This window comes from Crotalus tigris, unplaced genomic scaffold (genome assembly GCF_016545835.1).
Source record: "Crotalus tigris isolate CLP2741 ecotype Arizona unplaced genomic scaffold, ASM1654583v1 scf7180000017536.10889498, whole genome shotgun sequence".
Taxonomy (NCBI): domain Eukaryota; kingdom Metazoa; phylum Chordata; class Lepidosauria; order Squamata; family Viperidae; genus Crotalus; species Crotalus tigris.
Genome location: NW_024096460.1, coordinates 6161252 through 6186748, shown reverse-complemented (window position 1 = coordinate 6186748; position 25497 = coordinate 6161252). Strand labels below are relative to the sequence as shown.

The 25497-nt window shown below is 38.4% G+C and overlaps 1 protein-coding gene across 5 annotated transcripts in view; it reads left to right on the top strand.

Moving 5' to 3' along the window:
- Positions 1–25497, top strand: part of CTBP2 (C-terminal binding protein 2) — a 275399-nt gene that overhangs the window by 147046 nt on the left and 102856 nt on the right. For all 5 annotated transcript variants that reach the window (XM_039341545.1, XM_039341640.1, XM_039341725.1 and 2 more), the window contains one exon: positions 25199–25367. In XM_039341545.1, the coding sequence (XP_039197479.1) occupies positions 25310–25367 (58 nt within the window). In that variant the 5' untranslated portion in view covers positions 25199–25309. The remainder of the gene's footprint in view (positions 1–25198; positions 25368–25497) is intronic.

Sequence of the window (25497 nt, the reverse complement as noted above, 5' to 3'; positions counted from 1 at the left end):
AAGATGCAGTCCCTGAAATCCATCCTAACCAGGAAGGGCGACCTCCTGTCCTCAATAGATCTCACGGAGGCGTACCTGCATATTCCCATCCACCCCAAATACCGAAAATTCCTCAGATTTACCTACGCACACCGGCATTACCAATACAGGGCACTACCCTTCGGTCTATCCTCAGCCCCAAGGGTATTTACCAAAATTCTAGCAGTAATAGCGGCCCACCTCAGGCTGATGCCGGTGCGTGTACAGTTTTATCTGGACAACATATTGATTCAATCTAGCTCACAGGAGCAAGCAAAATTAGACCTCCAGACCACAATCCGCGTTCTACAAGAACACAGATTCTCAGTCAATGTAGAAAAGAGCCATCTCACTCCCTCAAGGAAGCTACAGCATCTGGGAGCGGTGATAGACTCGTCCCAGTGCAGGGTATATCTTTCCCAGGAACGTCGAAGCAGCATCTCCAAGCTGGCTCATCAAATTCAGAAAGACAAGAGAGTACCTTTGATACAACTCTCGAAGCTCCTAGGAAAGATGCTATCTTGCATGGGCATTGTCCCATGGGCAAAACTCCACTCAAGGGAGTTGCAGTGGTTCCTCCTTCCATATCAGAGGAGGAGCCTCAGTACCTCCAGCAGGAGGGTCTTGCTACCAAAAAATGTACTGAAATCATTGAATTGGTGGATATCCCCGATGATGCTCAAGGGGAGTATATTCAGGGAGCCGAACCGGATCACGCTTACGACAGACGCGAGCCTATTCGGATGGGGAGCACATCTGGGAACTCAGATAGCTCAGGGCCAGTGGAATCAGGAGGACCTCACTCACAACATCAATTGGCTGGAGCTTCGGGCCATTCACCTGGCTCTACGTCAATTCTCCCACATAGTAACGAGAAGACACGTTCTCGTTCTAACAGACAACGTAGCAGCCAAGGCCCATGTCAACAAAGAGGGAGGAACACAATCCTCGGAACTAATGCAGGAGGCATCAGCTCTGGCTCGGTGGGCAGAAGCAAATGTGAGTTCCATCAGAGCGGAGCACATCTCAGGGGAGACAAATACCCAGGCAGACTCCCTGAGCAGAGCCAAGGTGGATCAGCCGGAATGGCGTCTGGATCCGGCTCTGTCCGAGGAGATCTCCCGGAGGTTCGGACAATCGCATCTAGACCTATTTGCCACTCCCAAGAACACTCAACTCCCCAGGTTCTTCTCCAGATTCCCGACTCCGGGATCGGAGGGAACGGACGCTCTCAGGTGTCGATGGCCGGTGCAACTTCTGTACGCCTTTCCACCGCTGCCATTAATATCGGCAACCATACGCAAGTTGATCCTGGAAGGTGCAGAAGTAATCTTGATTGCTCCACATTGGCCACGGCGCCCGTGGTGTGCCGACCTCGTGGATCTTTCAATATCAACCCCGTGGAGCATTCCCCCGGACCGAGTAATAGTCAGGGCAAGCTTTTACATCCAGATCCTCAGTGGCTACAACTAGCCGCTTGGCATTTGAGCGGCAAAGTTTAACCAAGCAATCCTATTCCTCAGGGGTGATATCGATCATACAAGCATCAAGACGACCTTCGACAAACAGGATCTACAATGCTACATGGAAAAGTTTTTGCAGGTGGTGCGTCCTGCTTCACCTAGATCCAACCTCAGTATCTATTCCCAATATTCTAGATTACCTATTGGAAGGACTTAATAAGGGCCTGTCAGTCAACACTATTCGTAGACAGGTATCGGCCCTCTCAACTGTACTTTCCTGGGACAACCTAACCTCTCTGGCGCAACATCCAGCGATTAGCGCCTTTTTGAAGGGTACGGCCAACACTAAACCTCCTGTTATACACAGGTACCCGTCATGGAATTTGCCCAAAGTTTTTCAAGCTTTGACATCAGCACCATTTGAGCCTCTTGACTCATGTTCTCTGTATCACCTATCGTTAAAGATAGCCTTTCTAGTGGCTATTACTTCAGCGAGAAGAATCTCGGAACTAGCCGCGCTGTCAGTAAGGAAGGATCTCTGCATCTTCTTCAAAGACAAGGTCGTTCTTAGACCAGACCCTGCATTCATTCCAAAGGTAAACAGCATCTTCCACAGATCTCAGGAACTGATTCTTCCTGATTTCTGCCCAAAACCCAGACATAGACTAGAACAGAGATGGCACAAGCTGGATGTACGTAGAGCGTTGTGTTTCTACGTAAAGCGCACTTCGTCCTTCCGTAAGACGTTTCCTTCCAACCATCAACTATGGGGAAGAAGGTGTTATCTTCTACCATAGGTAGGTGGATCAGAGCCTGTATAGCCCAAGCCTACGTCTTGCAGGCTCTACCAGTGCCCCCGTACGTGACTGCCCATTCAACACGCAGCGCAGCCACATCGGCTGCGTGGTCCACACAAGCATCGGTGGAAGAGATTTGCAAGGCCGCAACTTGGTCTTCTCCCTCCGTATTCATTAGGCATTACTGTTTAGACTCCTTTGCAGCAGCGGATGCTGCCTTTGGTAGAAGAGTGCTACAGCAAGTTGTATCTGCTCAGGATTCGGAGGCCTAGACACTCCCTCCCAGGGGGACATGAGGGCTTTGGTATGTCCCAACCATTGGACTCTACAGCCATCCTACTGGAGAAGGGGCGTTGTCTTATCTGAATGCCTTTTCTCAGCAGGATGATGTAGAGTCCAAGCCCACGCAGGTATTAGGTCTAGGCAGGTATTGGACAAGGAGCTACCGTATCGAATCCGACAAACAATTCTCGCCTAAGTCAAAACTGGGGTCACGCCCAAGGGAAGGGTGTGGCCAAAGTTTTTACCCAGTCTGCCGGGCAGGAAGGCTGTCATAGAACCCAACCAACCGTTGGACTCTACATCATCCTGCTGAGAAAAGGCGTTCAGGTAAGACAACGCCCCTTTTCAAATATAAGAGAAATGGAAGTTTTCTAATCTGTAGATTTCATAGAAATGTAATATATTAAACTGAGAGGCTCAGTTTTCAAGAGTGTTTTCAAGAGCCAGTTTGGTCTAGTGGTTAAGGCCCACCTTAGGCATGAAAGCCAGCTGGGTAACTGTCACTCTCTCACAGGGTTGCTGTTGTGGAGAAATCTCAATCTCTCTCTCTCTCTCTCTCTCTCTCTCTCTCTCCCTCGCTCCCTCCCTCCCTCTCTCCCCCCTCCCTCCCTCTTTTGCTTCCAAAAGAGGCACCAGGTCTTACTTTCGAGGAATGTTTTACTCCCCTCCGACACTGACTGCCCCACCTGGCTGGCCCACTTCTTCTTGCGCCAAAGGAGCAGCTTTGTGCAGCAGCTGTATTCCATCCTGCATTTTGCAATCAAGCCTTTCATGAAGGCCTCTGCAGATGAGTACCAAGCTATGGATTCAATCCGTAGCTCAGTCCTCAGCTGCAGATCTCTTGCAGAACTGAACTATGGAATCCATAGTTCGATTCTCGGCTGCAGTGACCTTCTTGAAAAGGCCTCTGACTGCGAAATGCAGGCCTGGCTGCAGAAGATGTCGCAGAAGAAGTGGGCTGGAGAGGAAAGACCTGGCTGCAAGGTAAGTGGGTGCGGAGTACGTGGGGCAGATCCTCCACCCCCACCCTAGCTTGATTTTTAGGTGTGTGCCTCGCCCCAAAACTAGGGCTTATTTTTGGAGTAGGTCTTATATTAGGCCCGCCCCCAAAAAAGATCAAACTAGGGCTTATTTTCAGGGTAGGCCTTACTTTCGGGGTAACGGTATTCTGTGGTATAGCAAAACTGACTTGTATTATCTCACATTTGAATGCATGTATGACTGGGGTATTTATTTATTTGCTATGTATTTATGTAACTAAAAGGCTCACAGTGGTTAATGCTCAACTTAGACTGATGGATTCATTGCAAAATTGGAACACGTGTTATTGGGTAATGCTTTCAAATAACTATTGTAGTAGCTGTGGTTATTTACCAAAAAGCAAGAGAACGTTCACTGAGCCATTTGCCTCTTGGAATGCTTTTTTGTACCTCAACTTACTTCTGCTTTTATTAGGCAATTTACCTCTACCTTCATTAAGCACACTCCTTAACATTTTTAAAAGAATGTGTTAGGGGAGTATCATGGCCACAAATATTTTTATAAATAAAGATTATGCCTGAAGCTATTTCTTTGTTTTGCTAAATATGCTGGCTTCTCATGTTGTATTTGAAATGAACAAAAGTAAATAAAATAGAATAGCATAAGGTGTAGCTTAAGGTATTTGTGGGTCCAGATGTAATATACTTTGCCTAAAGCTTCTGAACCTGCAACCCAACAACTTTCCCTAAAAGGGGTAAATTAGATGAAAACTGTGTCTAAACATTGCTTCTTGCAGAGAAAATAGAATAGAACAGAACAGAACAGAATAGAATAGAATAACAGAGTTGGAAGGGACCTTGGAGGTCTTCTAGTCCAACCCCTATTTAGGTAGGAAACCCTATACTATTTCAGACAAATGGTTGTCCAATCTCTTCTTAAAAACTTCCAGTGCTGGAGCATTCAAAACTTCTGGAGGCAAATCTTCTTCACCATTTCCATACTCTATAGGAGCCTATTAACTCCTAAGAAAGTTGACAGGATCTTTAGCTCTATTAATCCAAAGTGGTGTTGTTAGACCCATGCCTTTCCTGATTGGTCAAAGCCTCTTATAAGTTGTTATGTGCTTTTTTCATACAGTGGTAAATTTATCCTTGAGGGGTGTGTGGTTTTATTTCACTTGAAGAAGGGGATGGTACATTCTATTCTATTCTATTCTATTCTATTCTATTCTATTCTATTCTATTCTATTCTATGCAACAGTCTTTAAGAGTATACCAGCTTAGCCTTGGAAAGAGAAATGTGTGAGGTTTATTTGTTGCCTAGTGCTGGAAGATCTAATAGAATCACCTTACTGTGGAGTGTTTAGGTGGGAAAGGCAGCACTAAAACACTGGAAAAAAAGAATAGTCTGAACATGGCAAAAGACAGATAGCAAGAAGATTTTCCCATCTTCATTTGCCTGCATAATATATTTCATATTATGAAATAACACCTGGTTATTTCACTCTCTCTGCAATTGTTAGCCCCAGTTTTGATCCAATCTACCCTTTCTAGGGAATCTAGTTAGGTTGCAGCTTCAGAAGCTTTGGGTGAAGTATATTTCATATACAAATCAAATACTGGATCAGAAGAAATTATATTGCTGCTGAAAAAATGCTGGATCAACGGTCTGTTTTTTTCATTGGTAAAGCAGATATCATAATTAGTAAGGGATGTTTCTGTTTTGTTTGTTGCATGAACAGTTAAAGCCTATATACTTAATATACTTAACAATCTGATAATAATAGTCTAGGATCAGTAAGTTAATGAGTATATAATTTATTTATAAATGCATTTGTAGGACTGCTGTTCCTTGACAATTAGAGCTTTTTGGTTGACACACTGAATCTGTCATCTGGTAATGATAATGAAGTCAGGTTGTCTTAAAGTATATTTTTGTCAGATACTATTTAACTTGAAATTAGGAGAAAAAGAATTTGGCCTAAACCTGGCCAGAGATTGTGCTTATTATTAGGCAATCAATTCTTGGCTTGTGAGGTTGCTGTCAAATGTGAAGAAGCCACAAAGTCCTACTTGTATTATTATGATATTACTTTATTTCTTACAAATTACCAGTCATATTGACATCGGTAATAGTGAAAAACCAAGATTAGTTGTAGCATTGAGAAGGAGACATCCTGGGCCATAAAGCTCATCATTCAGAGAGTACCCTGGGATCCCAGAGCTGTGATGGCGTAGTGGTTAGAATGTAGTATTGCAGGCTGACTCTGCTCACTGCCAGGAGTTTGATTCTTACTGGCTCAAGGTTGACTCATCCTATCAAGGTCAATAAAATGAGAACCCAGATTGTTGGGGGCAATATACTGACTCTGTAAACCGCTTAGACAAGGCTGTAAAGCACTATGAAGCAGTATATAATAATGATGATGATGATGATGATGATGATGATGATGATGATGATGATGATGGAAGGAACCTTGGAGGTCATCTAGTCCAACCCCCTGCTCAAGCAGGAAACCCTATACCATTTCAGACAAATGGCTGTCCAGTCTCTTCTTTAAAACTTCCAGTGTTGGAGCATTCACCACTTCTGGAGGTAGCTTGTTCCACTGGTTAATTGTCCTAACAGTCAGGAAGTTTCTCCTTAGTTCTAGGTTGCTTCTCTGCTTGATTAGTTTCCATCTGTTACTTCTTGTCCTGTCTTGAGGCGCCTTGGAAAATAGCTTGACTCCCTCTTCTTTGTGGCAGCCCCTGAGATATTGGAACACTGCTATCATATCTCCCCTCATCCTTCTCTTCATTAAACTAGACATACCCAATTTCAGCAGCCTTTCCTTATATGCTTTAACCTCCAGTCCCCTAATCATCTTTGTTGCTCTTCTCTGTACTCTTTCTAGTGTCTCAATATCTTTTTTTACATCGTGGTGACCAAAACTGGATGCAGTATTCCAAGTGTGGCCTTACCAAGGCATTGTATAGTGGTATTAATACTTCACGTGATCTTGATTCTATCCCTCTGTTAATGCAGCCCAGCACTGTGTTGGCCATTTTGGCAGCTGCAGCACACTGCTGACTCATATTTAAGTGATTGTCCACTAGGAGTCCAAGGTCCCTCTCACAGTTACTACTATTGAGCAAGATACCCCCTATACCAAGGGTGGGCAACCTTGGCTCTTTTATAGCATAGCTGGCTCAGGAATTCTGCGAGTTGAAGTCCACGAGTCATAAAAGAGCCAAGGTTGCCTACCTCTGCCGTATACTATACCTGTACATTTGGTTTTTCTTGCCTAAATGTAGAACCTTACTTTTTTCACCATTGAATTTCATTTTGTTAGATAGCGCCCAGTGTTCAAGTCTGTCCAGATCCTCCTGTATCCTGTCTTTGGAGTGTTGGCTATTCCTGCCAGCTTGGTGTCCTCTGCAAATTTGATGATTTCCCCATCTATCCCCTCGTCCAAATCGTTCATGAAAATGTTGAAGAGCACTGGGCCCAGAACAGAGCCCTGGGGCACCCCACTACACACTTTCCTCCATGGAGATGCGGTTCCATTGAGGACCACACTCTGAGTACGGCTGGTCAGCCAGCTACGGATCTATCTGGTGGTGATGCTGTCTGACCCACATTTTTCTATCTTATCAAGTAGTAGGTTGTGATCTGCTTTATCAAATGCCTTACTGAAGTCCAAGTAAATTATATCCACAGCGTTCCTCTGATCCACTAATTTTGTCACTTGGTCAAAGAATGCAATAAGGTTTGTCTGGCATGATCTGTTTTTGACAAACCCATGTTGGCTTTTAGTAATGACTTTGTTTGCCTCTAGGTGTTCGCTGATTCGTTGTTTGATTATCTTTTCCAGAATCTTCCCAGGTATTGAGGTCAGGCTGATAGGTCTGTAATTTCCTGGGTCCATTTTTTTTCCTTTTTTGAAGATGGGAACTACATCAGCTCTTTTCCAATCCTCCAGTAGTTCCCCAGTGCTCCAGGATCTTTGAAAAATATAGTTCAATGGTTCTGAGATCACATCTGCCAGTTCCTTGAGCATCCTGGGGTGTAATCCATCTGGTCCTCGTGATTTGAACTCGTTTAGGCTGGACAGGTGCTCACTTACCATTTTCTCGCCTATCTTAACTTGGGTTTCTATTCTGTTTTTTATGGCACTATTTTTGGTAAGTTGGTCTGTTTTTTCCCTTTGTGTAAAGACAGATGCAAAAAAACGAATTAAATAGTTCTGCTTTCTCCCTGTTGCTTGTCACCTTCTTGCCACTTTCCCCCACTAATGGACCAATCACTTCCTTCACTTTTTTCTTGTTTTTTACATGTTGAAAGAAGCTTTTTTTGTTGTTATTTTTGACTTTGGTCGCAAGCCTTAGATCATTTTGAGCCTTACCTTTCCTCACTTCATCTTTGCAGGCTCAGGCTATTTGCTGATATTCTGACTTAGTTATGTGCTCCTCTTTCCACTTTCTATACTTGTCCTTTTTATCTTTCAATTTATCAGAGAGTTCTTTATGCAGCCATAAAGTCTAAGTCCTATTGCTATTGCTATCTTTGCAGAAAAAGAAAGGCAAACTTATTTAGAGTTCCATCCACATTGCCATGTCTGTGTATATAAACGGGAGAGAGAAAGAAACAAATGCACTCTTTCCTTCAACAGGAGATATTATCCTGTAAACCATTTTCATACCTAGGGAAGTGAATAGATGTGCCTTTAGTCCTTTCCAGCTGCATCTTAAGACAAATTGACTCTGTGTTTGGTATACATTAATAATGAGAGAGAACTGTCTGAATGTAAGTGGCCATGGCTTATCTTTTTGACAGTTCGAAAGTTCAGCTTTTCCTTTCCTCAACACTGAAAGCGCGATAAAAGAGCTCTGACCTTCATTTCAGGAAGCAGATAATAGTGCCATGACATTGTTTACAGTTTTTCCACGGTTAATCATTTTTGAAAAATTAAAAATGTAATGTGCTGTTTCTGAGATTAACAATGAATGGAGGTTGGGAAGAAAGCCATTTGGAATATGGTTGCGCTGCCTTACAGGCATTTTGCTGGAATCTTTTTATATCTAATGGCTATTTCCTCTTGTCCTTGTTCTTCTACCCTTCTGTTGTTTTTTTAAAAAATGCATAGCATATGGAATATTGAGGACTGACAATAAATAAAAGTTGACGGAAGGAAATTCATTTCCTTTCTCCTTTCCCTTTCCCCTGGCTTGCAAATATACAGTATCTCCTGTAAGCTGACTAGTCCACCCACACTACAGTATTAAATGCCCTCTAATGGTCAAAGAGGCACATGACTCAGTTTGAAAAATGTGGTTATTTTTACCTAATGGCATTTCCTAGGGCTCCAGGAAATTTTTGCAGAAAAGACTTTCAAACTTGAAGTGAAAGGAGGCTTGATACCTGTTCAAGATAGAGATTTTGGCTTTCAAGACATTTATTGAAAAGACACTTTTGAGATGTTTAATGAAAGACAAACAGTTATTGGTTAATGGCCTGTAGAAAAGTAAATAAAAAAGCCATCAGATCTAGTAGGAACCTACCCATTTTTTTAAAAAAAAATACTTGGTCCCTAAGTACCATGGTCACTAGGTGGAAAATTACCTGATAGACTTACAACCTCACTTCTCCTTTGGTCATTAAACTAAGTGAAAAATCACATATATAACTCAGTTGAGCACAAATTGTTTTTATTTGTGGATAAGATACTTTTGTTTATTTCTAAACCTCATATTTCTATTCCAGTGTTGATGCAATGATAGATTCCTTTAGCAGAATAGCAGGATATTCTATTAGCTGGTCTAAATTGTAATTGATGCAATCGATTGCTTATCCATTTAAGAAATATCAATTCCATATTTGTACTGAAACCATTAAATATTTATACACACACACACACACACCAAAAGATAGAATTCAGTTAGTAGCATGAAACATAAATCGAACATATAGAGAAGTTTCTTCAGGAATCAATAAACCTCACATTTTGGTAAAAGTGAAGGCTATTAAAATGAGTATTATCCCCAGATCAATTTATATTCTGACAGGAATTCCAGTTAATATATCTTGAAAATATTTTCAGAAAAATATTTCTTTGGTTTGGAACATTTTTATGGGGCTCTTTGATTGCAAGAATATCTTTACAGAAAATACAGTTACCGGTCAGTGAAGCAGGATTTGCTTTTCCATATCTGGAGCTATATCATCATGCTTATCTATTGTCAGAAGAGGACAGTATTGGAACCCAACATTTGGCATTAATTTTTCAGTTTGGACATCTTTGGAATACACATATATGACACCTTTGTTTTGATGGATACTATTAGGATTTAAACGTATTAAAACTCTTAATATCTCTGGAAACAATCACTTAGGAAGTTATAGAATGGAATGTCTAATAAAAAGATTTGCCCCTTTTTCTCATGTTAAGTTGACTTTTCAGAGAAATCCAACTTTAAAATCAGGAAAAAAGATGGTGATTTAGAAAAATTGGATGGTAGCAGATATTGATTTTGGATCAGCTGATTGATGATGACTGTGATGATGATGATGATTTTTTTAACACATCATGTGTGTTAAAATAAATAAATAAATATCAGAGGTAATATAATGGCAATCTATGCGGCTACATTGTATGGACCAGCAGCATTCTCAGCTTCTGAGATACTCAAGAGTGATGGTTGTAGGTTGTGGACTACCTATCATGTTTCCCTAAAAATAAGACTAGGTCTTATTTTTTTGCCTCCAAAAGAGTCACCGGGTCTTATTTTCGGAGGAAGTATTACTTGCTTACATTAGGACCGCCACAGCCAGGCCTCCCATACCCCGACACCTGTCATGCCACAGCCTGGGTTCTTCTGCGGCCGCTTGTGGCTACACATCACGTGGCACATTGCGCCACTGCCGTTGCTTGCTGCAGGAGGCCGTGCGGGGCATCGTGCCACTCACGCCGCTGCCGCCGCTTGCAACAAGCCTCGTGGCCTCCTGTTGTAAGTGACGACAGCGGCACAATGCACCATGTGTGAATAACTCAGACAGCAACGCGACAGGTGTCGGGGCGGTGGAAGGTCTGTCTACAGCGGTCCTAAGGAAAGCGGATGTGAGATGTGTGGGGCAGCTCCATCCCTGCCTTAGCTTGATTTTTATGCACGAGCCTTGCCCCAAAACTAGGGCTTATTTTTGGGGAAACATGGTATATTATACTTGGTTTATGACTTAGATTGTTACATTAACCTATCTATTTTGGCTTGGTCAACAAACCATGACAATACAATAGCTTAGTGTGATAATGTGAATCCATCTTATTCTATATCAATACATGTGTATGTGAGAGAAAAGGAGGCTAACATCAAGCAAGAAAACCTAATTCCCAATATTCCACAATTTTTACGAGTTTTCCCAGTATGATCCATTATTGCATTCTGCCCCCTCTTTATCTGTTGATGATTAAAAACCCCAGCTGAGCTTTCTGTGACTTTAAAGTTTTTGTGAGGGTCATGTTGAATGTTTCTGTATAATTTATTGATACAGCTAACACTCAGCTCATGAATTATGACATTTTAATTGTTGTGGAGAGTTGAAATTGTGTGGCAACAGTTACAAAAACATGTAAGCCCAGGAAATTAAGAAAACATTAGAAAGAAACTCAAATTCTCTATGCCTTTTCATTTACTGGGTTATAATGGAGAAGGAAGTGAAAAAACAAACATTCAGAATTCTGTGACCAGCTATCTCAATAGAGTAAAATTCCGATCATTCTTGAAGCGTCTTTTCTGACCTAGCCTATCTCAAAGGACTAACAATAATGTAATATAGATTCATTGGATCTTTTACGCTATTTCTCTAGGTGCTGTAAATGACTTTGATAGTGGTATTGTTTAATGGAAAAACCCCTTTGTAATCACAGGATTTTACTTATTTTTTGTCATATTTGATAACGTTTCCTAGGTGTTTTATTTTTAGGATGGATTGATTTACATTTGGCCTCTAAACTAGATAGAATAATTTATCCATAAAGAACCGACTAAATTCAATCTTTCAAAGCTGAGATTTTGTATATTTCCTTATTTCTTCCTTCCTTTTCTCTTTAAAGCCTACTGATAATAAGTTTATACTTGTGAGTAAAAGATAAAAACCGCAGTTTTTTCTAAAATGACCAATAATTTTGCTTCCTGTAATGTTATATAAATATCACAATGTGCTTAGGTTTTATTACTATTTGTAAGAGATTAACCAGTGTATTACATCTAGGGCAACTTTAAAGGTTTTAAGCCAGGGGCCATTCTGTTGCAATTCTCTGTAACTTTTTGATGGTGCTTTAGTTGTCATCTGGATTGGCAGCTTGTACTTTTAATTTGAAAACAGATGTTCCATCTTAAATGCCATAGTCTGTAGGATGTTTTATTCACTTTTGTGTTTCAGCTGTGACCTTGTGTCAAAGAACCTTCCAAGATTTTGTTCATCTCTATGTTGCAGTTCAGTAAAAAGAACAGGTTTTTATTTCCAGCCAAGAGGAAGCATGGTTATTATTAAAACACACTACTTGATGTTTAACCTTTAGCATTTTTGCTTCCTCCAGCAGAGTGCAAGAACAGACTTACTACTCTTTTCTCCCTTGTAGTTTTTATCTTTGATTCTAACAATATTACTTCCCCCATCATTCGAGCCGCAGCTTTTTTCAATCTCTTTGTTATTCCGTGACCTCCTCTGTGAAAAATGAAAACTAATGGTTGTGATTCACAAGGCTCAGAGGGAAGTTCCTTGCAGTTTATTTTCAGCTGAGAATTATTGGAAAATTGCCTTGTTTTTCCTCTCCTGCACCAGGTCTTAGGTTTGACCACTCTTCCTGAGCCAAAAGCCTACCTGAGAATGAAGTGGCATATCTTGATTGTATTGAAAAAACCCTCTAATGAGAGAGTCGCTTCCTGCCATGGTGGATTTCTGGATGCTTGGTCTTTTTCTATTGCTGAGTTGTTTGTTGCTCAAGGCAACCCCAGTCATTCATGATAAGTGCTGGCACATGACTAAATATAGTCTTAAAGAACATATATTGAGCACAAAGAATTTCAGGATAAATATGTAGTGGATGTTTTATTCATTTTATATAAAAACTCCAATCTAGTTTTTTTTATTGCATACTGTACTGTTTACATGCGAACAATGTTCATGTATTAACTGCTGAAAGTTGTTCACAATCCTAGCTATAATGAATGCTGTTTTCCTAACAACACCTCAAAAGAGCTGCTGCATAGGCTTTGTTCTTTAATTTAATTCTTTACAGCATTTTAAATAAATTCTTGGAACTAATTTGTGCAGTCCATGGTTTGGTTAGGATCTTATCTCCTTGGGTTCCTCCCAGCTTCTTTTTTGTGGTTGGTTGCTTTGAAACAACTTTTGTGAAACAGTTTTATGCTTCCAGTCTTGTTCTAGAACATTAACTTTGTATTACAGTATATTCCTCATGAAATACCAGGTGATTCAGGATCACTTTCATATTTACTTCTTAATATCTACCCAACATGGTACAATTCCTTGAACTGTTGCATATTTTTACTTTTATATTTCAGAATTTGTTAAGAGTGGCCACTTTGTTTTAGTTTTATTTCTGCTTCTTTGTGGTCTTTCTTTGTTTTATTATTTAAGTGTTATTTTGGATCATTGGCTGTAATAAAACACAGTATTTCTGCTGCTTAAGCATATTCACTGGAAAGAACCTAGACTTTCCACGAAGGTTTCTGCCAATGCTTCTGCTACGGAGATGGAGGAAGATGAAAGCAAATTTAAATAAATTATAGGTCTGTACATGATATCAGATGCACATCTGCATGAATATTATAAACTGTGAAAGAAGAGCTGGAAATCAGGCAAGGTTTTGAAAATTATCCCAACAAATTTTATAAACAGGAAAGCTATGCTAAAATCAAGCTGAACCATATGTACCAATCACTACTTATAACTGCTTAATCTTAAATCCCAAAATACCCTAAAAGTTTGAAAACTCTCAGGAAAAAATATTAGACTAGGCCCACACAAATTGAGATAAAAGCAGCTCACTATATTTTGGGTTGAGTTTGGATTGAGATTTTCTCTGCATTCATAAATCTGTCAGAGTATCAAAATGGCAAATTTATCAAGATAACTTCCCATATAACTTATGTGTTTAGTTGGGCTTGACAGATTTATAAATTACATTTGTTTTGACTACCTTTCACTTGCATTAACTAGTCCCCATTTGCAGATATTTCAAGAATACTACCTAGAGCATTTTATCTGAAAATAAGTCCTACTAAACTCAGTTATAATACAGTTATTTATATTGTAATTTATTTCTTTTTGACCATTATACTCAATCCATTCAACCTTAAAGATCTTTGTAAAAATCAGTCATTTTTTAATGCTATTGTTTCCGAAAAAGGAACTCAAAAATGGTTCTGTGGGTCATATTTTGGGTATCTTAGTAAAGTTTTTTTTCTTACTAAAGGAATATAGTAACAGAAGGAATATAAAAAGAGAATATAAATAAAAAAAGAGAAAAAGTTTCTTGATTTCTATGAATTCAATTTCATTTTTCGTTTTCATTTTTCAATACCACACGATTAAAGAGCATTGTACAGATAGTCCTCAACTTAACAACAGTTCATTTAGTGACCATTCACAGGTACAACGGCACTGAAAAAAGTGATTTGTGACCATTTTTCACACTTATGACCGTTTCAGCATTCCCATGATCACGTGATTTACATTTAGATGCTTGGCAACTGGTTCATATTTATGATGGTTGCAATGTCCTGGGGTCATGTGATCACCTTTTGTATCTTTCTGACAAACAAGTAAGTGGGAAACAGGATTTACTTTTACAACCATGTTACTAACTTAAAAGTTGCCGTGATTCACTTAACAACTGTGGCAAGAAAGGCTGTAAAATGGGATAAAACTTGCTTAACAAATGTTTCACTTAGCAACATAAATTTTGGGCTCAATTGAAGTCGTAACTTGAGGGCTACCTGGAAATGTTTCCAAATATTAGCTTATTCTGATAGCATGTAGTTTGAAGACTGGTATTGCTTAGATATTTTCTTCTTTGTTTGCTCTCTCATTCATAGAAATACTGTAATTGTTCTCATAATCCATTGAAATGACTGGCCTTATTTTGAATTCTTTAGTCTTGATGATACCTTGCAACAATGATTTTTATGTAATGCTACAGTTCTATAAAATATCTTTTACTTTCCTGGCTATGCAAGTTCACATATCCTTAGAACTTTTTTAGATGATTGTTTACTTATTTCATTTTGTCTGTTAGTTCTTATCAATACCTGTGTTTCCTTACCTAAAGGCAGAGAATGAAATAATATTTGAATTTTTGAGTAATGGTAGATTGCTGACTTCAATCTTACTGGGATGGCAAATAGTTCTTGGTTATTGTATTGGAAACTCCTGGCTTAATCTCATATACATGTATAAGTTGTGTCATATGTGTTTATTATTTGGGTGAAAGTAGTAGCTGTGTTAAATATCAATTCCCAGAGTTGTTTTCATTCTGTGTCAACATATAAGTGCCCTTTTATTCCATTCATTCTGTGCCTCCCCTCTCCAATGGGTAACTGAGAGGTTATCTGTCCATATTCATTATGATTCTACATTTCTGGACAACAGCTTAATGAATCCTACCTTCTTATGTTTTCCAGTTGAATGTACTTATAAAGATTGAGACATTATATGATGTGGGAATTCTCCAAATGTTCTTGGGAAATAATGGAACTGGAGAATAGTAGTGATTATTCTCTCCTTTGTTCCTGTGGCTGAAGATTGTTTACACTCTTTGTTCCCTGTTTTCACTTTTTTTCATCAAGTCTAAAAGAAACCCTAAAAGAAAACCCAGTTGAGATAATCTTGTCATATTAACACATTCGCACTATTACTTCTTTTCTGCTATTTGTCTTTTTAAGAAAACTCATCCATTTTCATTCAGGTTTGAATTTTTTACTCAAATGGATGATGTGAAATAATTTTTCATTTTGTGTTGTTATATTTAAAAACTGGTATTTGAGCAGAAGAAAATTTGGATAGAGTTATGTTTTTTACATCTTTTGAGTGGGTTCATATTGGCTTGATCTAATTCTTAACTTTGCAAGATTAAGAATAACATTTCAGTTTGTTAAGCACCAAACTATTATTTCAGAGAGACATGTATTCTTACTTAAATTTTTGAAATGTTGTATTAAACTTGGAGAGCTATAGGTTTTCTGGAAGAATCAGCAATACCTTCTTAGGTATTTCCCTTTGTACATTTTTAATTTCATAGTGTTAGTTTTTAAGATGAGAAGGCATGTCAGATTCCAGAACCACTTCATCAGTTTCACCTCCCAGCTATTCCAAAACTCAGAATAAACCATTTTTAAAATCTTATGAATTTTCAGAACTCAGATATAAATCTGAGACCACAGGAAGTAAAAATGACATATATGTGCAGTTATGCCAAATGTGAGTTGTTGTGTACATACTGTACTTTTCTCTTATTCTCCATCTCAAAATTTCTTGATGTGAATCAGATGCAGGACATATTTCGATTTTTAAAGTACAGTGTCAACCAGCCCTGGGTCCTTGGCAGAAAATAATTTGTAGATCAGAAAGTAATGTCTGTCATCTTTTTATTAAAACACAGTATATAACCACAAAAATGAAGCACCTTATGTAGGAATAAACAGCAATAGATTTATGAAATAGATGAATCAATAAAAGGATTTGCTTCAGGTAAGAAATGAATAACACTCATACCCATTTTGCTGTTTGTGTACCAATATTCAAGTATTCCAATGCTTTGTGGCAACCAAGTAGAAAGAAATTAGCAGCTCCCTTGGAGAGTAAATTGATCCTTGGAACCTGTTACTTATTCTCTTCCTAATTAGCTATTAGTCTAATCATTCATGAGTTAGCCCCACATCATAAAATATTTATCTTTCTAACATTTCTTTCTGATGTATGTATTTGTACAGAATTACTGGGACTATTGTCTGCCTCCCAGAATTGAATTTGCTGTGCTCTGTCAATCTTGTACCACTTTCTTTTTTTACCACTTTCTAGACACCCTGTTAATCTTACCACTTTCTTAATCACCCTTGTTAACCTTCTGGGACTCCTTCAGCTAAGAAATCTCATCCTGTACTGAAATAGAACATGTAATTCACTGCCTAATCAGTCCTACTACATCCATGTATTCAAAACTGCCTTACAAAATAAAGTTATTAGGATGGAGTGAGAAGCAATGTGGTTGTTCCATCCAATATTTGATAGGTAAGGGAAAATATATATTTTGTAAATATGGACAAAAAGCCTCCTTAAGAAGGACAAGTGATAATGCAATATAGTAACCAAGGCTGTTTCAATAAAAGGCATAATCTAAACTGGGGGTGGGAACCCTCTATGGGTCTACAAGAGAACAAACAAGCTAAAAATAAGAAAGCAAAATTAATCAGTAAATGTTGATCAAATCCTTCAAGCAGATTCTGTGACATCCTATGGTGCATTAATTTCTATTTAATTTCAATTTTTTGAAGACAGTTTAAGTGCATTCCATAACCCCTGACAGAGGGTATGTTAATTGCCTACATTATGTTGGGGGTGGTTTAACAACGTATGCTTTTGAACAAAAACAGTGCCATACCTGTATAAAAATTTGATGAATGTTGTGGGTAAATACAAAGAGTGTGTAAATTGTTCTAGTGCTTCTTCTAAACCTCAATTTAAAATGTCTTTGTTCTTTCAGCCATGGTAAGCACAAAGCCTAGAGTTGTTGAAATTAATGGCCAAAAGTAATTTGAAACACTGATGTTTTATTTATTCATTGTCTTACTTATTTAGATATGCTACTCCAACCACAAAGTCTAAGCAACTAATAAAACACCCATAAGAAAGACAGAAACTGTTAAAACAGTGATAATGATGGTGGAGGGAGGGGTGTTGCCATGAATACAATTGGAACAGTTTATAGTTTCAACAACATATGGGTCCCTCTTTAGAATTACAATTGTATTTACAAAGAACAGATGTTATTGAGATGTTATGTGTTGGTAGAATGACTTTTTTGCTCTTCAATCTATTGTCCTTTTACTTGGTCTTTGTTTTCTGTAATGGCCAATAGATGATTAACATACATGTCTAAGAAGCAGTTGAAATAGATTTTAGTGGTGAGTTTTTTAAACTTCTTTTTATATTGTCATGATTAAGTAATTGTTCTGTCAAATAAATAAATAAATAAACGTCTAGGGTAATGTCCGAGTACTTTCAGAAAATTTACATTTTGAAAGACACTGCTGGAGACTAGCAAGGATATGCAATTACTGTATGTAAATCACTTCATTTGTTTCTTAATCTTGCCAAAGACAGAAGAATTACAGTTTTCCTCCCATGTGTATCCTTCTTCACACTCAAATACTTGTGCTGAAACTACATGTCCATTCTGATTTTTCTCTCTGCTTTTAATTGTATTTAGTACATTTACTAAATGTTGAGTTATTTTCAGATTGGTTTTTAATGTAAAAATCTCTTAGATGATGTGTTATGTGTCTGTATCTGTTTATGCTGCTTATTTGATGACTTTTTTTAAAAAAATAGCGTATGTTTATGAGCATGCTCCATTTTTAGCAGGCTTTAAATCACATGTTCATTATTGCATAGTCTAATCATGGACCTGTCAAACAGATGTAGTTCTACACTTGAAGATGATCCATAAGTTACGGCTGCTGCAGGATGCAGATGCCATGTGTTAAATGGAATAGCTAATGGTTAAGTTTCTTTAAAAACTGGCCTGAGCACCTGCAATTCAGCCAGACCAAATTTATCATAATCTTTCATAAGCCTTGATATAAAATTCAAGATGATTCATAGCCAATGAAAGTTGCAGTTCCGTTGTTCTAGTGTCTTTTCTTAATAGGAATGTATATTACTGATATTACCTTTTTACTAAATTATTCTGGAAGTTCATGATTTTTTGTAATATACTGCTTTATGTTTAATTGTTTTGAGACAAAAAGTATCTCTCCCCCCCCCACAAAAGGTTTAGTCCGTCATTGGAATCGTTATTAGATTGTAAATTATATTAGTGTAAATATCAGGTATGTTTTTATTTAATGTTTAAATGTTCAATGATGTAATGAATATTTTTATATATTTTATATCTCCTTGAACGTTTTCTTGAGATTTCCTTCAGCACGAATCTGGTCTTACTAAGTATGATGATAAACTAAATTAAGGTTGAGTTGTTGTACCAATTGTTATAATTGTAAAAGACCGAGAATGAATGTTGCTATTTTTATCGTTACCCTGGAAAATATGTGTGTGTTTTCATGTGTCATGTGTTTTTATGTGTCATGAAAACAGCATGCCATATAGCAGGCTGTATATGTGAGCATGCTATATCAAAAGAAAAGTACAAACTCAAAAGACTAAATATTATACAATAGAAGTATTAAGCTGATATTCCATTATATTGTCAAAACAGTAAATACTGAAGCTTTACAAAGATTAAAACTAAGTGATAAAATGTGGCACATCTCTGGATAAATTGCACCCCAGAGTACTGAAATAACTAACTGTTGCTGACTAAAGCTTTATATATGGTATTACCTTTTCAGAATTCCTTGAGCATCGATGACATGCTAGATTATTGGAGGAAAGATTATAGGACATAAAATCTACTGATTTCAACAAAGCATTTGATGACCCTCTGATTTTCAAGTTAGTTAAGGATGGGGTGGATGGTATGACAATTAGGTGATCCCACTTTGAGTGCTGTATCCAATTCTGGATATAGATAATTTGGTTAGCAGAGTCTGAGAGAGAATGACTGATGACTGAGAATTCTTAGTCTGTGACTAAGGATGTCACAGAGGAGAAGATTGAAACTTGTTTGTTTTTCAGGATAGATAAAAAGTTGTTTTAAATCATGTTTACTCAGGGGCACTATTGGGAGATGGTGGGCGGTAGGTGGGTGAGATCAAAGAAGTTAAGATGGCACTTGCTCCATGTTTATGCATGTAACAGACACCATGCACATTGAAAAGAATGGCATTTTATGTGCTTGTGGCTGCCATTTTTATTTTTGGCCTCTCCCTGCAGGCCTTTTTGGGAGAAGAGTTGGTAACAGAAGATTCTTTATATTTATTTACATACCCTCCTCATTTGCTATAAATGCAAGGGGATCCCTTCCCATTTTGTGACCAGTAATATCATGAGATCTCCTTTTTTAAAAGCTTCATTGCCTAGAATACAGAGGGTTTTGTACTTTTAAAATATGGGATTAATTATTAATGAGAATGGGAATCATGCTTTTAGAATCTTCACATTTTGAGTGAAAAATCAATTAATTATTACTATAAATCTCTGTGATTGTGCTGCCGACCGATTGCTGGGAAATTGGCCACTTAGTACCAGGAAATTGCCCATCTCCTTTTAGTCAGAATTCAGCTCTTGTTCTTTTTATACTATCAATGCGATGCATAATTGATAACCATCTATAATAATAACAATATTCTCCATGAAATTGTAATCCTGGTAAGCAGTAGATTCATAATAGATCCCTCTCCTCCCATAAATGGCAATGCATTGCATTTGTTAACTATTAATAGTATGTAGTTTCTGGAAGACTGAAGTTATTTTTTCCTTCTTTTGAGATGCTGTGCTAAAGAAAACAACAAAGATTGTGGCTGCTAGAGTGTGCTTTTCAACCTGAAAAACACAATGATTCTATTCTGTCCTTTGTAGCATTTCTAAGCCTTCTTGCTTTCATTGTAAAAGAGAGCAAGCAATACTATTCTGAAAAAGCCAATACATATTGATCCCAGTCACACACAAAAACATAAACCTGAATATGAACACAGTCCCTGCTAACATCAAAATATACCAGTGAATCAGATGCCATCAGATAGAAATACACACACACACACACGCACACACACGGCCTTTATTATTTTTAGAAATAGCACAAGGCAGCTAATGTCCAACATACTTTCTTCCTCCTATTTTTCCCAGAACAACAACCGTGTAAGATGGGTTGGACTGAGTGACTGGTCCAGCTGGCTTTCATAGCTAAGGTGGAATTAGAACTCACAGTTGCTTTCTAGCCAGATGCCTTAATTACTATCAGTATCTAAATTGGTTGTGGTGCACTGAAGCTTAACTGATGTAGATGGATTTCTTCAGTATGATTGGTGGGAAGATACAGGAAATGCCATTCTCATTGCAGTCATTTGCAACCCGTCTTTCCATCAATATGCAATGGAATTGTTTATTTAACAATATTAGTTGATTTATTTACAGTGTAGGACACAAGACACTACACTTCGTCTAGCTTACTTTTTAAATCAGAAAAGGCGATCACATTTTCTTTTTTTCTTTTTAACTTCCAATAGACATAAACCAATGTCACCTACAGTACAATTGCATCATGTTTTTTTAAATTTGTATGTAGAATAGTTTTAGTTAGCCATAGTATCCATCAGAAATATTGTACAAGTGTTTCTTCTCTTCCAATATTTAGTTCTTTTTAATCCACAAATAATATTTGATGCCTGCTAACCATGCTTAATTCACATTGGATTGTGGAACTCTCTTAATATGTACATAATATTTTGTAAAGATGTATACTTTCTTCCATGGTTACTTTTTAATACCTTGTGGTTATCTTTAATCCTAATGTTTGGACTCAGGGTCTTTGCTAAGAAATTAAGTTTGCTATCAATTGATTTGTGAATTACAAATGTTTGTGATATTATTATAAGGGACGTTTGCCAAGCATTTAGGAGGTGTTATTATGTGGGAATGACCTTGAAAGATAGGTCATTCAGATCAGAAGAGAGACAACATAGTCCACAGCTGCATAGAAGGCAGACCAAGAGGTTCAGAAGGGACTTTCCCTAGGTCAGGGCTTTTCAACCAGTGGTACGGGTACCACCTGTGGTACATTGGCACCTGGCAGGTGGTACGCGACCATCCTAGAAAAGTGGTAGAGGGGAGGGGGATGAGCTGAACTGGTGGCAGCACCGCACAAGCCTGAGCGAGAGATGGCTGGAGCTGCAGGACTGTCAGGGCTCAGTGGAAGTGCCAGGATCAGCACTTCTTCGAGGCTGTCAGGGCTCAGTGGAAGCGCCAGGATCAGCACTTCTTTGAGGCTGTCAGGACTCAGTGAAAGCGCCAGGATCAGCACCAGGCTCCAACTGGAACTCGGCGCTGATCCTACCACTTCTGCTGAGCCCAGAAGAAGCGCCAATCAGCTGGAATGTTGCAGCATCTCCAGGGTCTTGTGATTTACATTCAGATGCTTGGCAACTGATTCATATTTATGATGGTCACAGTGTTCCAGGGTCATGTGAAGTGACCAAAACCTGCTACAACCACCCAGAAGACCGGGGGGGGGGGGAATAAAAACCAAACACTCCCACCCCACCCCCGCTGCCAATCCTCAACAGAAATGCTGACAACAATAAAAACTTCGGACAGGAGGAAGACTGCAGCCGGGCAGGCAAGCAGGTGTCTTGCCCGGCTGTGGCTTGGGGGGCACTTTTTTCAATGCCATTGTAACTTCAGTCAGTCACTAAGCGAACTGTTGTAAGTCAAGGACTACCTGTACTTTATCACTTTTTTTTTTGGTCATCAAGTTTTTGACACCTTGCTAGGCGACTGGTGGTATTCGGATATTGCCATATCCTAAAAGTGGTACGATGGGTGAAAAGGTTGAAAAGCACTGCCCTAGGTTATCGGGCTCTAAAGGTGACAGCATGCAAATTATATTTTCAGACTTGCAAGATTGATGTCAGCCTTACCAGATAGACTAGATAAGAAACATGACCAGATAATCCAACTCTACTTTATTGTAAAGCTAGATTAAGAGAATCTTACAAGTCTGAAAGTACAGTTCTCCTGCCATCAATTTTATAGCCTGAGAATTTAGGAAGACTCCCTCCAGAACCACTCTATGCAGCTGTGGGTTATGCTGTCTCTTAACTGACTGCTGCCTTGGCAGCATTTATTCTCCTTGATTCCCAAGGTCATTCCTTACATACCATTACAGAAGATGATGAAGAACAAGATGCAAGTAATGCATCTTGTCACAATGTAAAAAAGATGTTGAGACTCTAGAAAGAGTACAGAGAAGAGCAACAAAGATGATTGGGGGACTGGAGGCTAAAACATATAAGGAACAGTTGCTGGAATTGGGTATGTCTAGTTTAATGAAGAGAAGAATGAGGGGGGACATGATAGCAGTGTTCCAATATCTCAGGGGCTGCCACAAAGAAGAGGGAGTCAAGCTATTCTCCAAAGCACCTGAAGGCAGGACAAGAAGCAACGGATGGAAACTAATCAAGGAGAGAAGCGACCTAGAACTAAGAAAAAATTTCCTGACTGTTAGAACAATTAATCAGTGGAACAACCTGGCTCCAGAAACTGTGAATGCTCCAACACTGGAAGTTTTTAAGAAGAGACTAGACAGCCATTTGTCTGAAATGGTATACGGTTTCCTGCCTGAGCAGGGGGTTGGACTGGATGACCTCCAAGGTCCCTTCCAACTTTATTGTTGTTGTTGTTGGAATGCTCCGTAAATTGCTTTTCAGCATTATAAACTAGAACCAGGCATTTGTTTTCTAAAAAGCTTTTAAAAAACCTTTTCAGGTCTGAGCTCAAAGAATGTTTGGTTTTGGTGATAACAGTTTTTTTTCTCTCTCTCTCTCCACTGGAGCTGAAATTAGGAAAGAGACTATTTCAGCAAAATAAGCACTTGAAGTCTTTTTGGAAGTATTATTTATAAAACCCTAAATACTTTTGTAATATAAATATCTAATTCAGTGATCAGGTACAATATTAAATATACACAAGTACACACAATATTCTAGGTCACATTTCTCTTGCTACTACTTTCTCACCTTGGAAGGTATGTGTTTTCACTGAATCACAGGTAAGATTGCTTTACCTGGTGAAATGTTAATGTGCTTGATATAGGATTGCTTGAAATCTGATGTTGGTACAAGGGCTTTTTTTTTGTTTGTTGTTTTAAGTTTTCCAACTTGACTAGTATAACCGTTCTCATTTCCATTACCACTCCTGTCAAAAAAGCCCCAAAATATCTGCTAATTAATAAGTGGGAAAACACATTCAATGTTCTAATACTTGATCAAGGCTATAAAAATTATTTAGTTTCACATCCATCAGTATAGCTAGTAATTTTAACTGTGTAACATGGAATGTGGTTAAAAATTTTCAAAGCTGGTGACTTCATTGATGATGATAATGATGCTATCTGTTCAGTCAAGTCCGACTCTTGGCAATTCTATGGGCCAGGTCTTTCTATGTTTTTCTATGCTGTGGCTGGTGTCAGTTTGATAGTGTCCAGCCACCGTCCTTTGATGGCCTGGTTTCCTTTTTTGTCTATCATAGGGTTTCTGATTTGAGCATGGGGTTGGACTAGAAGACCTCCAAGGTCCCTTCCAACTGTTATTCTTCTTTTACCGCTAACTCTTCCAAATGTAATTGCTTTCTGCAGTGAATTCCCCTGCATGACATGGTTAAAGTAAGTGAGATGCAGTTTTGTGATTTTGCCTTCTAGCGACATGTCTGGTGTTATGCACTTTAGTACTTATTTGTTAGTCACCTTTGCTGACCAAGGAGGTGATGTGATTACTATGTTTATTGAGCATTCTTGTCACCAGCAGAGAAGAGTTCTGCCATTACTTAAGCTTTTTTTTAAAAAAAAAAAACAAAGATTGCATGCCTAGTGTCTGCAGTTTCCCATCCATGCTTTAACCAGGTCCAACGCTATACAGCTTCAAATCCTAGAAAATATTGCCATCTGCAGTTACATACAGCCAATTATAGGTAAACTGTGTAAGTCACAGCCACAAGTCTCAGTAGAAGCAAATAAGACTTCATTAGAAAAATGATCCTACAAACAAGTGTGTATTTTGCTAGAAAAAAGTGCATATATTTGATAGGTTATCTAGATGCTATGAATATAAGCAAGAAGAAGAAAAGAGGCCTTATTGTGTCTCTTTCATATTCAGGAGTTCAGGACATGTGTTCAGTTGTATGGTTTTTCAACTGAAAACTTTCATGAGAGAAGTCAAGCCCTTTATATGTTTAGGAAGATGTAACCGTTAAAGTAATTCTGCTTCTTTCAAAAAGTTAAGTTCTGTACCTCTTTGAACTTCGTATGGTTCAATACTGATTAGATGGCTCATGGATTATGTATGTGCATATGAGGGATTCTTGTTCTTGATTCATGTCTGTCTATCCCTGTGGCAATGTATTTTGTACAACAAATATATTTATTAGCATTATACCTTCATTGGATGATGAGCAGTGTAGGACACTAGCCAAGCATTAATGAGGTGCATCCAGATTCCATCTTTTAGATACATAAAATCCCAAACCACACCCAGAGAGTCACAGATCATATTTTGAGATTATATGGGTATGTATGGGTAGTAATTATGCAAAATCACATGAAGGCACCAAAAGTCCCAATCAATTCAATATCTAGTTATGTAGCTCAGGGGTTAAAAGCACTGAAGATACATCACATAAACAGAAGTAGCACCTGGAGACATTTCCAGTGTAGATTATTGTTTTACCAAGGGCCAACAATGTACAACTCTGTTCTTGTTTCAGGATTCAAAGTGACGTTATGCACTTGGACTACTGTGAATTTCCATAAGTTCTCGTGGGATTGCTTTATCCTTTGATTCAGAAAGTAGTGCAAAACTAAAACACAGTAGCGCAATGGCACTTGTGGACAAACATAAAGTCAAGAGACAGCGATTGGACAGAATTTGTGAAGGTAAGCCTTAATGTAACCTTTGTTTCTAATGAAATATTTCTAACATCTACAGAATACTTTCCACTCATTAAGTTATGTTGAACTTGATAGAAAGTAAGTGCAGCAATAATGGTTTTATTAAACAACAACA